The following is a 16,044-nucleotide window of genomic DNA, read 5'->3' on the forward strand; positions in this document are numbered from 1 at the left end:
ACTGGCCAAAAGCAGCCTTAGGATGGCCTGAGGGCCTTGTTTACCAATGCCTTGGTAGCCATCTCCAACAGCAAGGGCAATTTTGTCTGTTCAGTCCTGCAGACATTTTGGTCTGAGCCTACTCCACAGACCCTTTCCCTTTGGGTGGTACTGCTTTATTGTCTATTTTAAACACGAAGAATCTGTGTTTAGAAGTATCCATTAGAAGAACGAGCTACTCATCTCTTATCTAACTGCAGATACTTCATTACCTCTACCTGCCCACCTCGCTGTCCTGTGCAGTGGTGTTTTTATTATCTTACAAGGTCCCAAACTAGTGATCTGTACACTGATACCTCCAATTGTTTTGTGCTTCTGGTCAGAGGCTAGGAAGGAATCAAGCAATTAACTGTCAGCTCGTAGGGGTGGCAACTACATGCAGTTTTGCACCATCACTTTGGGGGCAACACAAGGCCACCGTAGAGCTGCACAGAAGCAAAATTTCAACATCCAGACTGGCACCTGGGGAATATTCTGAAGGTGAGGAATCTGCAGTTAGGTGCTGTATCCAGAATATTGGCATTTAATAATGGCTAGCAATCATATGGGTCTATGGACCCCCTGAATACATGCTGGTTAGGAACTTATGGCATAGACTTCAAGTGGGAGGTAACCAAACTCACAGACAGCTTCATTTTAAAAGTAAATTGGGAATGTGTGAAAACATATATGGGAATTTGTGTCGCTTTATATATTTTGCTTTTGTTCATTCTATCCTAATGTATTTTATAGTGTTTCAGAATATCACCAGAAATTGAAGCTGGTGTAGGAAATAACTTTGTCAAGATGGAAAATCATAAGTATTAAAATCTGCTCTGCACTGGCCAAGAACCAATCCTCAGAAAACCTGCAGGTTCATTCCACTATGGCCCAGGCCACTATGTCTGTTTTGGCAAGCAGTGCCGGTTCTGGATATCTTTCAGGGTGTGATATGGGGGTGGGTACACACTTTCATGAAACACAACTACATTCACAGCCAGGTCTGACAGGGGGCCATTTTTCCCCATGCGTCTTGCAAGACTTTCTAGGCTGAGTCTTTGGGAAGAACTGCTATAGTATATATTCTTAAGGTGAAAATATGTAATTAGAAGTATCCATCTGAAGAACAAGTTACCTTCGTAACTGTCTTTCTGATGGATACAATATCTATCCAAAGATTCCTCGCAGCCCTCCCACCTCCCAGTTGTGTGCAGTTGACTCTAAGAAAATTACACGTTCTGTTTTGGCACACTATTACCTGCAATTTGTTTGTAGCACTCTACTTTTGGGGGTGCATAACGGAGTCGCCACAGAGCCTCATGGCTCCCCCTATTACTGCACAGAACCATTGCTGAGAAAATTATTTGGCTCCAGTCTGGCACCTGTAAATATTCTTACATTGAAATAGTAGGTGGTGAAGTGGAAAGTGGTATGCATCTCTTTCTGGTATGTACTGCATACATGGCTTTGGTGAAAAAGTTCTGTTTTATTTCCAGGTTGCAGATCGTCTGTTTTCATCTTTTGGACAAGACATATTGGATGCCCTTTATTGGACAGCCACAGAACCCAAGGAAAGAAAGAGGGCCCACATTGGTGTGATTCCTCATTTCTTTATGGCAGTCCTCTATGTTTGTATCCTTTACAAGACTTTAAGTTGTTGAGTGACCTTTGGCATTACAGGTATACGGCTATTGGTACTAGCATTGAGGGAAAATGTAAGCACATGGTCGGATCAAGGTGACAAATTGACAGTCCCTATCCATTTTGTTTTCAAAGATGATTGTGGAACTAAGAATTTTGTTAATCAACAGGTTTTACCTGGTTTTATACTTTTACATTCTTCCGAAAGAATGGGGAAGGGGGCTTTGGATAGCGCCAGATTGGGTTGTGCTGCGATAGTGATGGTGAAAAAAGTTTATTACATCTTTGGGCCAGCAAGTGATTCCAATCATGACTCAAGACTTCACACTCAGCCACTGAGCCTCCCACATCAAATAGTCTAATATCCCCATATTACTGTCTCCTTCATAAATATTGTGATTCTCTGTGAGAAATCAATGATTTACATTGAGGGCTCATTTTGTGTATCCGAAGCTCTTGCTTGGTTTGGACCTATGGCTTGGGAGAACGTGCCCATACAGCATTTTCACAGTGTTTGAGTCCATTAGGTGACGTCTGGATAGTGATAAATCTTTGGCTCATACTGTTATTTAAACCCTGCACTCAAACCCTGATTCTATTGCACGGACTCCTGGTAAAAAAAAATGCACTTTTTAAAATTCAGATGCTTGATATAAAGTCATCTTTACCCCTAATGAGTGACCATTTAATCATCTTTTTCCCTGCTACTATCCCAGCCTAGCCCTGATGTTTAAGGATAAACTTCTCCTATATGTTCCACAGTTCCATCTAAAAATGGTTAGCGATTGGGCCTTTTCTGCGGCAGAGGCTAACAAATAGAACTCATTGTCCCACCATCTCACCAAGATTTTATTCAGCAAATTTTGAAACCTTTTCTAAACTTGGCTGTTTCAATCATCACATTAATCTTGATAGGGCACTGTCAAAATGCTCTAAAAATGGGTAAAGTCATGTGCTTCTTAGCACCAAGTTATCCTTCTAGGTGAATGCTGTGCTCTATAAATACGAAACCTAACCTGACATAATTTTGAAACCTTTTCCAAACTTGGCTGTTTCCATCATCACATTAATCTTGATAGGGCACTGTCAAAATGCTCTAAAAACGGGTAAAGTCATGTGCTTCTTAGCACCAAGTTATCCTTCTAGGTGAATGCTGCGCTCTATAAATACGAAACCTAACTTGACATCACTTGCTCAAGAGATCCACCTTTCGATGGACATCATATTTTTTGGTTCATGGTTGGCAGTCTGTTGAAGTTTGACTTCCAATAGGTATTTGTCAAACACTGACTAAAATTAATTTAGTTCACTTTAATTGAACACATTTATAGTTTTTGTTAGAAATGGCCCTTTTTGCAGGGTTATCCCCCAATCCTTTTGCCTCTGAACTCCTGTTTTTGACTGCGTGCTGCATTTAGTTTTTGCTGGCTTTAGGGCTCTGGGCACTTTGCCACTGCTGACCAGTGCTAAAGTGCAAGTCCTACCTTTCTAAATTGTATTCATATTTCATTTACTAGTAAGTCCTTAATAAAATGTACTTTGTGTGCCATGGCAGGTAAATCAATGCTACTAGTGGACCTGCAGCACCTATTGTGCCACCCACCTGAGTAGCCCCGTAAACATGTCTCAGGCCTGCCACTGCCATTTCGACCTGATAAGTACCCCCACTTGCCACGCCCAAACCTTCCATTTTACTGCATGTAAGTCACCCCCAAGGTAGGCCTAAGGCAGCTCCTTGGGCAAGGTGCAGTGTATGTATTTAAAAGGTAGGACATGTACTGGTGTGTTTTACACGTCCTGATAGTGAAATAGTGCTAAATTTGTTATTCATTATTGCAAGGACTATCTTTCCCATAGAGTAACATGGGCTTTCCTTGAAATATCTTTTAAGTGTAATTTCCCAGTGGGAGCAGATAGAGATGTGGAGTTTTGGTTTCTCTGAACTGACAATTTAAACATATATCTTTTGGTGAAGTTGATTTTAAAATTGTAAGTTTAAAAATGCCACCTTCAGAAAGTGGGTATACAGTTGCCTGACCATTCTGTGCCTCTCCCTGGCTGTGGAATACATGTCTGGGTCAGGATCACAGTTGGGCTGTTTGTGAGTTCACTTTAGAGTCAGTAACACAAATGGAGATGAGGTGTGCCCTGCATATCCTGATGGGTCTTCCTGAGATAGAGCAGTGGGAGGAGTTTACACTTGCACCTGAATAGGGCTGTGCCTGTCCTTAGACAAAGTAGTCTCCAACCCCTGGAGTATGTCTGGGGCCAGCGCAGGAAAGGCAGTGTCTTGTGCACTATAAACACTTCTCTTTGATGTTTGCCTACTTTAAAGCCAGAAATGGGTATAAGTACTGTAGCTCTGACCCCCCAAAGTTAGAATCCTTCTGAACTGAGGACATTTGGCCAGGAAAAAGAGCTGGATGCTGTAGGAGGAACTGCCGCTCTGCATGTTGCTTTACTATGCTGTCCTGCTGCATGCTGCTTCTGTCCTGGAAATGAAAGGACTGGACCTTGCTTTCTGCATCCTGCTTCCAAAGTTTCTCCAAGGGCTTGGACTGAGCTTGCCTCCTATGAAGAAGTCTCAGGGACATCAAAGACTTAATCTGACAGCACCGGGGCTCTCTTGCTGAGAGTCCTGACTTGCTAAGTGGTGCCAAATCCAGTCCATGGTCTCTTAAGAGGGAGTTCTGGTGTAACCAAAATGAAACCAAGCACATAGACTCCAGAGCAGCTTTGGAACCGGCGCCGCTGTCTGACTCAATGGCGAGCCATGGTCCCCACTGAGTGCAAAGACGCCGCAGGCCCAGCAACTCTACAACACCTCCAAAGTCCATCCACAATGTGAGTCCCGAGTGCTGTGTCACCGACGCCCATGACACCCGACTCTGCCACAGCACCTGTAGCCCAGTGGTGTGATCTCGACACCGCAAAGTCAACACCTCCCATCTTGAGCTGCTGGATTCATCAACCTCGCCTGGTCGTGGGGAATTGACGCCTCGCGACCCACGCCACATCACCTCCCCTGCAACCATGAGGAACTGCCTAGCAGTAAGGAACCAACACCTCCGCTTCCTGGTAGCAGTAAGGAACCGATGCCACACCGGCTCCAACAACGCCTCACCTCCCTGATTCTGTGTAAGGTCTTTGTTTCCTCATTGTTCTGTGAGGTACTGTACCTAGGGTCCATGCAACTCCGTGATTGGCCTGTACTCCCTAACGAGTGGTGTCGGACTGTTGGAAATGGCTCCGTCAAGACGCCATGATAGACCCAGTTGAAGCTATTGTGTTTCTAAGTGCTTTACTAACATGTAATCTTTGCAAATTTGTATCTTTACTTGTGTATGTTGGATTTTTGTTGTTTTGGTCTTGTGTTACTCAGATAAATCTTGGATATTTGTCTATATTGGTGTGGAATACGTGTATATGTGTGTGTGTGTGTGTGTGTAAAAAAAAAAATATATATATATATACTTTACACATTGCCTCGGAGATAAACTTGAGCCAAGCTACCACAGGGATGAACAGGGCTTATCTTAGCTATTTGGCTCCCGTATCCTGACTAGAGTGAGGGCCCCTACTTGGACAGGGTGCAATCACTGCCAACTAGAGACCCCATTTCTAACACTGGTGATCAGCGGTGAGGGTAGGGCTTGTATTTGTACTTCACATACAGTGATTGGTGTACACTACTTCCACATCGCACACCATTACGCAACCACATACAGTTTCTTTTACCTTTTGTCCTTTTCTTTTTGCTTTCTGGGAGATATTGTGCAACCTCTGGGTTTCGTCCACAATCCTGTCTCAGTGTGGTGAGCCATCAGCAGTTATTGCAGATGTGGTGTTTGAGCAGGAGAGGCTGGGGACCTGTTTGGTGTCCTAGCTCAAAAAGTTCTGCAAGGGGTTTAGATGTCCTTTTAGAGACCTCACTAGAAAGGAGGAGCTAATAAAGGTGCTGAGGGTCTAGTTGGCAGCAAGAGAGGCTGGTGAGCATGCAGAGGCTGACATTGTGGATCTAGAGGAGCAGAGTCTACATGGTGATTTTGTGGCACAGCAGGATCTGCCTGGTGGGGAAGGCACCCTCCAGGACAGGCATCAGTGTTTCTTCCATTGGTCTGACCCCAGAGGAACTGGAGGACATCCAGAAAGCTAGGAAGTACACTTTCGAACTTGAAAGGCTCTGGCTGGAAATGGAAAAAAAGAAACTGGCCATAGAAGAAAGAAAAATTATCTTGGCTCATGAGCGGAGCTTAAAGAAGCTGGACTTGAAAGGCAAGGCCAGCACAGATGGTGACATCATTTCATCAGTGCAGTCTGAGAGAGGGGTGCACCTTCCCCAAAAATGTAGGGAAAGAGTACACTAAGGAGGATGACTTATACAGTTGGTTTCAGGGCTATAAGGCAGCTCTCCACATGAACGGGGTCCCTGAGAAAGAATAGGGGACAGGTCTGTGGAACTACTTCACAGTGGAGGGAGGGACACATTGTTGGCACTAGGGGCAGTAAGCGAGCTCACCTACACTACCATGAAGGATGCCCTTATCACTAGGTGTGGCCTAACTTGGAGATGTACAGAGGACATTTAGGGAGAGTAGGAACCCTGATCCCGACCTGGCTTGAGTGTGTGGATTCCTTTTGCAGAGCACTGGATGGTTGTGTGAAGGGCAGCGAGGTAACAGATTATCAGGGGCGTAACAATTTGTTTGTATACAAGCACTTGCCTAGTCTGTGTTTTCCAGAGCTGTGCCAGCACTTGATTGACAGCAGGCTTGCTGACCCCAGGAAGCTTGCTCAAGAGGTGGACCACTAGATGAGTAACAGGGTCCACAAGAAGTTGTATGTGGGAGACTCAGCCAAGGGTGGACAGGTTCCCCAATAGAGGAAGGAGGGGGAGGTCAAGGGAGAAGCAGACAGGTGCCAGGATAAGGGATGAGAAAAGGGTTGCCATGTCCCTTCTGCCAGGATGGAGGGAGGTTCTGGTGGGCGGTGGTCTGGGACGCCCCATTTTCAAAACAGTTGCTTTGAGTGTTCCCAGCTAGGACACAAGAAAGGGACTCTGTCCTAAGAAAACCTCCACTGGTGGCCCCTCTACAGGAGTGGCCAGTGTGACCTTAGGGGAGGTAATTCCCAGGGGCAGGTCACAGACCTTGCTGTAATCTCCCTTTGTTGGGAGGTGAACTCAGTGGATGAGTTGGTTATCCCTGATGGTGGGAGTCATCACTTCTACCAGGTGACAGTGGAGGGGGTCCCAGTCACTGCCTCTGCAGGACACTGGGGCTAGCCGGACCATGGTTGTGGAAAGGCTAGTTTCCCCAAAGCTGTACACTGGCCAGGTGTGTAGTGACTCCAGCCCCTGGGCAGGGCTTTTCCTGCCTTATGGCTCTGGTTTTCCTAGAGTGGGTTGGGGAGGCGACCCAATGAAGGGTCATAGTTAGTCTCCAGATGCCTGTAGCATGCATTCTAGGGAATGAGTTACCCCTGGTGTCAGGGGAACTGGGAGGGGTGGTTGCCAAAGGCGGTCTTACAGTTCAGTTTCCTGGGGTACTGCTACAAAGTGGAGGTACAGGACCCCCAGCAAGAGGGACAGGATGAGGGAGAGCCCACCCTGTCCTCTGCTCAGCGTGAGGGTACCATCCCAGAACTGGTGTGAGGTGAGGTGGAAAGAGGGTGCAAAGCACCTGGGGCTACTGCCCCCCACTTTTTGAAACAACTGAGGCTAGAGCCTCCGGGATGGCCTTGGGCCTGGCTCACCAGTGACACTGCATCACCTCCCCTGCCAAGCAGTAAGAAACCAACGCCTCAACTCCCCGGCAGTAGTAAGGAACTGATGCTGCACTGGCTCCAGCGACCCCTCACCTCCCAGACTCTGTGCAGTATCTTTGGTTCCTCATTGTTTTCCATGGTACTGTACCTGGGGTCCGTGCGACTCTGTGACCGACATGCACTCCCTCGTGAATGGCATCAGACTGTTGGGACCGACTCTGTCAAGACACCATGATAGCCCCCATTTGGAGCTATTGTGATTCTAAGCTCTTTACTAAGATTGTATGTTGAATTGTTGTCGTTTTGGTCTTGTTTTTGTGTGTGTGTGTGTGTGTGTGTACACACACAAATACTTTACACATTGCCCCTAAAATAAGCCTCACTGCTCATGCAAAGCTACCAAGGGAGTGAGCAGAAGTTATCTTAGCTGTGTGACTCCATTACCAGGACTAGAGTGAGGGTCCCTGCGTGAAAATGGTGCAAACCGCTACCAACTAGAGGCCCCATTTCTAATGGTTATCTATGCACTTTATCATACCTTTACAATGTTTGCACTGAAAAAAAAAATTGTGTTTCTTTGGAAGAGTATTTTACCTAGTCTTTTAGTATGTTGTCAAATATTTTCATATGTTTGCCTTACAGAAATTATCATAAAATTATTTATTAAAATAAAATGGCACAAGTTTCATTCTTGACAGGGCATTTTAACAGGGGAGTATTACAATTACAATTTCTGACCTAATTGCATAGGCAAGTGTTGGACGTTGGATTAGTGGCTGACTGGAGTGGGATCTCTGGTGAAGCAGCAACCATAATCCTTGTCAGGGTAAAGCACATGCAAACCCCAAATTAACCTGTGGTCCACCCCCTGGTAGCTTGGAACAGAGCAGTCGGACTTAACTTAGAGGCAATGGATAACTCTTTTGTGCATCACTTCAAACAGTAGAATATGGAAAATACAACACAAAAAATATCCCACACCAGGTTAGAAAAATAGAGCTTTATGTAATAAATAACACAAGACCAAAACACCAAACATCCCATCTGTAGAACTAGAGTTGTGAATTTTTAAATAGTAAACTGCAATATAGCACCTGGAAACATCAAACATGTCTGCCTGGTCGCATTGCACTGGGTCAGAGTTTAAAATAAAATAAAAAAATACATCAAATTGACCGTGATGGAGTCCAGGTCAGATACAGTCCCAGATTAGTCTCGCTGAAGGTTTACCTTCTTAGGCTTTGTGCCTAGAGTCCCGGTCACATAGAAGAGGGTCCTGAGGACCAAGGTGGGCATTGCTGATGGTCACGAAGAGCCCTGAAGGATGATTTCAAAAGCTTGTGAGTCACGCCAGGTATCCAGGGTCTGAGGCGTACCACTTAGGGGCCATTAACTCACTGCAACTGGGTTCACAAGCTGGTTGGGGAAACTTTTATGTTCCTGCGGCTCAGATCAGGAGGCCAACAGACTAGTCCTTTGAGTCACTCTGGGGTTGCAGGTTCAAGATCAATTTGCATGTCCATTTCTTCTTCACCAGGCAAGAAGGTAGCAGGATAGCACAGCAGGGCAGCTGTTCCTTTAGAGTGGCAGTCCAACAGAGTGGCAGTCCTTATAGCAGTACAGCAATCCTTCCTACTAGCAGAGTATCCACAGTTTCAGAAGTGTACTGAAGTGATGGTGTCCGATGTCCTTTTATACAGTTATACATTTTAACATGGGAGAAGCTTACAGAGGCATTCTTTTGAAGTGCACAGATGCTCTGCCTTCTTGGACCTGCTTCCAGACACACTACAAGGGGTATGCAGCCCTTTGTATGGAGGCAGGACACAGCCTGCTCAGGTGTAAGTGATGCAGGGCCTCGCTCCTCCTTCTCACCCTGCCAGTGATGACCCATCCAGCCGCACCTGAGCTGCCATTGTGTGTGGGTGGCATACACAAAGCCCAACTGCCAACTACACCCAGTCGTGATCAGGGAGAGCCTGTAGGCACCAAATGGCTAAAGCAAGAAAATGCCAACTTTCTAAGAGTGTCAGTTTCAGAATTGCAATTTAAAATCCAAAATCAGCATGTTAGAATTTTAAATTGTGATTTCAGCAGCACCAAACATCAACCATTAATTTCTTCCCATTTGGAAATTACACTTGTTGTAATAAGCTCGCACCAATATTATCCAGGGGAAGACTTAGGCTTTGCAGAAGTGAAAAACAAATTTAAGGGATTGTGGGTGAGATTTAAAAGTGCGTGTCCAACTTTTTAAATACACTGCACCTTGCCCTTGAGCTTTCCAGGGCCTATCCCAAGGGTGGCATATGTAATAACAAGCATTTGCAATGTAATTGATCTCTCGCATGTGTTCCAGTTGGAGCTATTGCCGTTGTTAATTCCCAACTGGACTTTTCTTGCCATATAAATTGAAAATAAAAAGTATGTATGTATGTATGTATTGAGTATTTATAAAGCGCATTCCGGCCCGAGGGCATCGAAGCGCTAACTGGGTGAGGCAGGGTCTACTAACAGGAGACTCCAAGACTTATTGCGGGAAGAGCCAAGTCTTGACCAGTCTCCTAAATGTTAGATAGTTGTGTTCTTGCCTTAGATCCAATGGGAGTGAGTTCCAGATTTTAGCAGCCGCAATGGTAAACGCTCTATCTCCCCACTTCGCCTTCTTGGTGCGGGAAGTTTGGATTCGATAGGCAGAGGCAGATCGCAACAGCCTATTCGGCCTATACCATTGCAGTTTGGTGGTTAGAGCCTTAGGCCCAATCCCATGGACAGCCTTGTGAGTGATACAGAGAGCCTTGAAAGAAAGCCGCTGGGCTACCGGAAGCCAGTGTAGATTTCTAAGGCACCTCTTAGCAGAGGCCCCGCCTCTAAATCAGTTTACAAAAGCGAGCCGATTCAAAGCTCTGTAGTCGCCATTAGCATGAGTGCGAAGGAGAGACACAAAAGGAAAAACTCAGTCAAACGTATTGGCATTCGTGCAATCATCCATGTAACATGGGCAGTCTGCAAGGTGGTAACAAAACCTCCCCAAGGAGGGCCAATCATAAAGCATTTACCTATTATAACAAAGGATTTTTGAAAGGCTGGCCCAGAAATGGGTGAAAGTGTTGGCCGTGCAGTGGTCATGGTTAAAAGCCCACAATACTTACAACAGGTCAAAGCGCTTGTGCGCCCAACCTAATTTAGTGGTTGGCTGCAGTTGAGTCATGCCATGCCAAAATAAATATGAGTGCACAACCCTGCCAAGTGCCGCACCTCTCGTGTTAAATTAATGCTTTTTAGGTTCACTCTCCACATCATCGCAAGGACGAAGAGTGTCATGCAAATCAGCTGAAAAGAATAGAAAAGCTAAGCATATCATCTCTCTCCATGCTGCGCAGGCCAGTTTGACTTTTTTTTTCTACAGTTGACAATGACACTGGCCAGTTGGCTCATTGCACCTTTTCCACAATCTTGTAAATTAATAATGGAACTGCTCTAGCCCTATCCATAATAACGTAGCATCCTGGAACTGTTGTCGGCACAGACGCAGAGGCATAATGCTGTTGCAGACTATGTTGTCCACCCACCACAGGCCTTGAAGCTCTAGAGTAAGTAAGTGTGTGTAAGCAATGCACAGATTGGCGTTGTTTGCCATTGATCCCTCTGCTGCACAGAACTTAGTGTCAGAGTTCCTGGATACTGACATTGCAGGAACCACATCCCTGGGGGCTCTCTAGGGCCCGATGGTGAGTGATGAAGAGACTGCATCAGAAAGAGTCCAGAAGCTCTGTTGATTAGATCGGCACACTGTTGCGCTCCTAGCATGGGGACATGGACAGCCTGGCACATGGCAAACGCTGCGCTTCCGCCCTACAAGACCAGGACGTGTTCTGCAGCAGTTCAGACTGTAGGGAAGAATTTTCTCTGTGGGTCTCAGGGCTGACTTAAGTGCTTCCATCACTTGTGGAGTCCTTCAATGTCACATCAAGAACTTGTCATCATACCTCAAGCCTAAGAAACAGATTGCAGAATCAGCTATAGGCTGATTTTACTGGAAATAACAGAAAAATGCATTCCTATTCAAACCCCCAAACAGTGTAATTGCTTATATATGTTTTTAAAAATTACTGGAGATCTTGTTAGAAAATGAGCCATATGCTATATTACAGGTGTGCCATAGAGTTGTTTCTGAACCTTGTTTAGCAGGTGCTGCAGTCTACTCAAATGTTTTTTGGTCTTAAAGGTTAGTGCATACTATGTAGGGATAGTGGGGTGTGACACCCTTTCAGTGAATTTTGGTGGGCATATGGGCTGTTTTTGCCAACAGTCCATATAACAAAATAAAACTACAAGCCCCAGAATGCAATATGCAGTCCGAAGTTGGAGGGCGGGTGTTTGACCCTATTAATGGATGACGATGTCACGTGATATTGGGCACAGGGCTGCTTTGGGCAGTTATGCACGAGAGCAGTTCACCACTGCATGGACTTACTGTGACATTATGCTTCTTCAAGCAGCAAGTTTTAGACCCTTTGTGTTGGTGGTACGATCTCAGAACAAAATTAACTTCATGGAGTATGATAAATTATGGTCTATTAGTCCAAATCACTTGTAAAATTACGCTCTTAGGAATGGAATTCAACCACAATCCCTACTTATAATGCAGTGTATACAAGGCTTGTAATGTATTGGTCATCAAATAACCACCTCTACAAAGCTCATGTTTGGTATGTGTGCAGGACATAACTGCCTGTGTCTACTCGCTATAGTGTCACACATTTCACAATGAAATATCATTCTTAAATACACCAAAAACACAAATGTCACACATAAGCAGTCTGAAAACCTGGTAGCTATGAATGCATTGTGAAGGGATGACTGTGAAAGGGTGTTGGATAAGAGCATTCAACTAATACTGGAAAAAAAGAGCTTGCAATGGTTGATAACGTCGTCCTATGCAGTGACACCATTGTTTTACCAACTTCATTGAGCGAATGATTGATAACTCTGGCCCTTGAGGGTCCTGTGGATATGACAAGAACAAAGAAAAAACTCAGAGTAATTTACTGGACTGTTGAGAGTCATGTCAGGCGATGTTCTACTTACAGCACTGCTGACAAACCCTTTCTACATGGATTTGCCTTATGACATCTTTTGCATTACCAGAAGGTCATTGGATTAAGGTTGGATTCGACACCATAAGACTCATGATGTGACCTCTGACATGTCATGCAATTTTGTTAGTTGATTATTTCAGTAATTGATTGATGTTAAGTTTGTTTCCCAACCCATAAATGTAGAAGTGATCAATTTCTTGAAAAAGCTATTCTGTTGGGGATGATTTCCCTGGCAATTAGTTACAATAGGGGACAGTTTGTATTGCAGGACATAGTGGATTCTTTACAAATTGTGTAGAGTACATCACTGCCTTCTTATACCATCCCAAAATGACAGGCAAGTTGAATGGGCAAACCATTTATCAAAGAAATAGTCCAGATAGCAATACAAACACATGTTTGAATTGATTCTGCTCTTGAGACGAGGATGTGGTCATACACCTCTACCCCTTACACCACTACATGCAGAACTGCAGTTGAGTTACACAGAGTTCGGTAGGCCATAATGCAACTACAACCTTACTGGTCGCTGGTATGGAAAAATGGGAAAACAGGATTCCGGCAGGGGATGGTGCTCAGATGCGGAAATAGTATCCAGATATTGGAGAATTTCGGGGAGTAATTAGGATGCCAGAAATACTGTCAACATGTCTGTGCAAAATGGTGATCACATAAGCATAAGATACCCAAAAAGAAAACTAAACATGAGCAGATTTAGGCGGTTGGCCAAGATAAGGGGTACTTCAATCTTATTAGACAATGGAAAAATGGATTGAATGTGGTTGTTGTGAAAATGGCAGAACCTTCAAACACGTCGATGTTGCACTACAGTAGAACCACTAATGCTCTGAATTATGTTACGCATGATGTGAATGATGAAGTAGCAGGCGGGAGGAAGAAGGCTGGCTGTCCTTCAAGTGATTTTTCACCTAATAAGGGGACAGGCCTTGCTGATGGGGTTTGCACAAGGAGTATTGCTGCGCCTCATATTTGAATCAAAGGTTATGTGTTGCATTAATTTATTGATAAGGAGAAGATATTGTATGGTGAGTTGTCATACTTTCTGCCTTTTTTACTCGGGTATTGTCATTGTTCCTATTATCTTCTATCCATCAATTGTTCTCCTTCCCTATCATGTGTGCGTGTGACTTCCCTCACGTGGTAATGTAACTTTTAATGTGATTAATGGTACTGTTGGGAGTTACTGTCATTCTGTCGGGAGAGCTCAAGCTGAATACACCTTTAAATTACCTCATGTGTCCTGCTAACTACATGCCTCATGCTTGTATACCCTGAAAATGCTGAGGAAAATGTTCAAATGGTTCTCAGTCAGCACATGGAAAACCATCGCACACACCCTGGTCACAAGCAAGCTTGACTATGGGAACACCCTCTATGCCGGGATCAACAAAAAAAACTCACTAGAAGTCTGCCAACTATTCAGAACTGTACAGTGAGACTTACTCTCAACCTCCCATGCCGCACTCGCATCACGCCACACCTGAAGGAACGTCACTGGCTCTCCATTCACAAACAGGCACTATTCACACCCCTCACCCACACTATCACGGCACTACATAACACTGGCTCAGCATACCTCAAAAATTGTATCTGATTTCACAAACCATCCACGCATTTCTGCTTGTCTGGATTCCTATTTAAACAAATCCCACCCATCTGGACCCCAGATCTGGAGGTCGAGCCTTCTACGTCACCCCTAAAGCATGGAATGAACTCCTGCTGCACATAAGAGCCTCCTCACTTCCTGAATTCTGCAGAGCACCAGGACACCTTCCCTTCCTCCACAAATCTGCATAACATAACACCTGTATTCCGACGTTCTTAATTGTAGCAGTAGGACGTCAGCTCTGCCATTGCCTCAGTGTTGACTAAGGGTCTGCCAATGCATCTCGAGACTGAGGGCCTGATTCACAACAACAGGTGTACATTAAGACATGAGGTTCATCTGATCATGGCTGTGGCCTTATGCATGTACAAAAGTCCATTGTAAGCTTAGCAAGTGAATGATATTCACAGAAAAAGGTAACTTTACCTTACTTTACCTTAGTGTGTGGGGGAATGTTTGGTGTTCGGGGAGGGGAGGTAGGTTTGTCTATGCATTATAGAAGAACACATTTCTAGGTTTAGGAAATGGAAAACATGTTTTCCTTTAGATTAAAATGCCTCGTCTTTAGACACACTCCGTTTGAAAAGTGTTTTTGTTCACCTTGCAGCATGTACCCCTTTTAAGTGTAATTAGGTGTACCGAAAAGCGTGGAAGGGTATTAAGTATTGTCAAAGGTTTGTGATTCATCAGTAAGTTCAGGCAAAGTGGATGCCCGTGATTTGACTTGCAGTTCCCCAGGAATGCGCTCGGGGATTTCCACGACCACACTGATCCATCTTGAAAAAACCCTATTAGTGCGGTATGAATATGTGGATCGCTCGGTCACATACTACTTACATTTAGTGAATCGCTCTTTTTGTGTGGACTAGATGTACATTTAGAAACCTGCAACAGAGAGTTGCCACCTAGATTTATTTTTATTTTTTAAACCTGCATGACCTGTATTTTAATCTGCAGGCCGGTACAAAAATTGAGAAAGTCGCCTAAAGCCGTAATTTTTCCCCTTATCAGTACATATTTTAAACAGTACATAGAAAAAGAAAGCACTTAAAATGTGTACTATAGATGCCTTTTATGAGCCTTGACTGATAATTCAAGTATGGAAGACAGAAAGGCATGTTTTAAAAGGAAAACATGCGATTTTATAGAAAATTATATTCCAGTGTCACATCCGGGCTTTGACAGGTTCTTGAAACATGAACAAATGGCCCGTATTTAAAAAAAAAAAAACATGTCTAATGACTGCCTACTCTTGAACGATAAAAAAAAATGCTCACTGCGCAAAAAAAAACTAAACATCAATTAATGCATTTGCTCTTTACTTGTTTATAGCATATTATGTTTTCGGTCGATGCTTTAAGTGTGCGGCACTCATGTAACCATCAGTTTCCTTAACCTATGATTATACAGTTTTACATGCCATTCTTATTCTGGTTCAAGCAACTACTCTTAATGTCGCGTTCAACTCGCACAACAAGTCTCTGCTGACCATCATGATGTCCAATAACGTAAGTGTGATTTACTTCAAGCGCTTTCGCAAATTAAACGTCTTTGCCAATGTTGTTAATCATTTATTTTAGTGTGTAAGCGATGTAATGTTTAATGTGTGTGAGACGGAAACCTTTTATTTTAATATCCCTCAAGAGAACAAGTTGATCGTAAATAAAGTCCAGCATATCTGGGCTGCGCTACTGAATGTTCATATTACGCTTGAATGTTTTTTCCGAAGCAAACGCACATTCCAGTTACTCAGTGCATTCCAGCTAGCCTGCAGCATGGACACCTGGGGCCCTATTACACAAATGCCACTTTTTTCCGATTTGCACGACAATGCACATTAATATATGTACGCCCTGCGCACTCGGGGAAGGTGCGCTCTGTTACAGAGAA

General features: G+C 44.3%; 1 protein-coding gene across 1 annotated transcript in view; it reads left to right on the forward strand.

Moving 5' to 3' along the window:
• Positions 1 to 16,044, forward strand: part of TAPT1 (transmembrane anterior posterior transformation 1) — a 272,524-nt gene that overhangs the window by 86,857 nt on the left and 169,623 nt on the right. The window contains exons 5-6 of the mRNA XM_069202339.1: positions 1,515 to 1,650; positions 15,565 to 15,662. Coding sequence (XP_069058440.1) covers positions 1,515 to 1,650; positions 15,565 to 15,662 — 234 coding nt within the window. The remainder of the gene's footprint in view (positions 1 to 1,514; positions 1,651 to 15,564; positions 15,663 to 16,044) is intronic.

Source organism: Pleurodeles waltl, chromosome 1_2 (genome assembly GCF_031143425.1).
Source record: "Pleurodeles waltl isolate 20211129_DDA chromosome 1_2, aPleWal1.hap1.20221129, whole genome shotgun sequence".
Taxonomy (NCBI): domain Eukaryota; kingdom Metazoa; phylum Chordata; class Amphibia; order Caudata; family Salamandridae; genus Pleurodeles; species Pleurodeles waltl.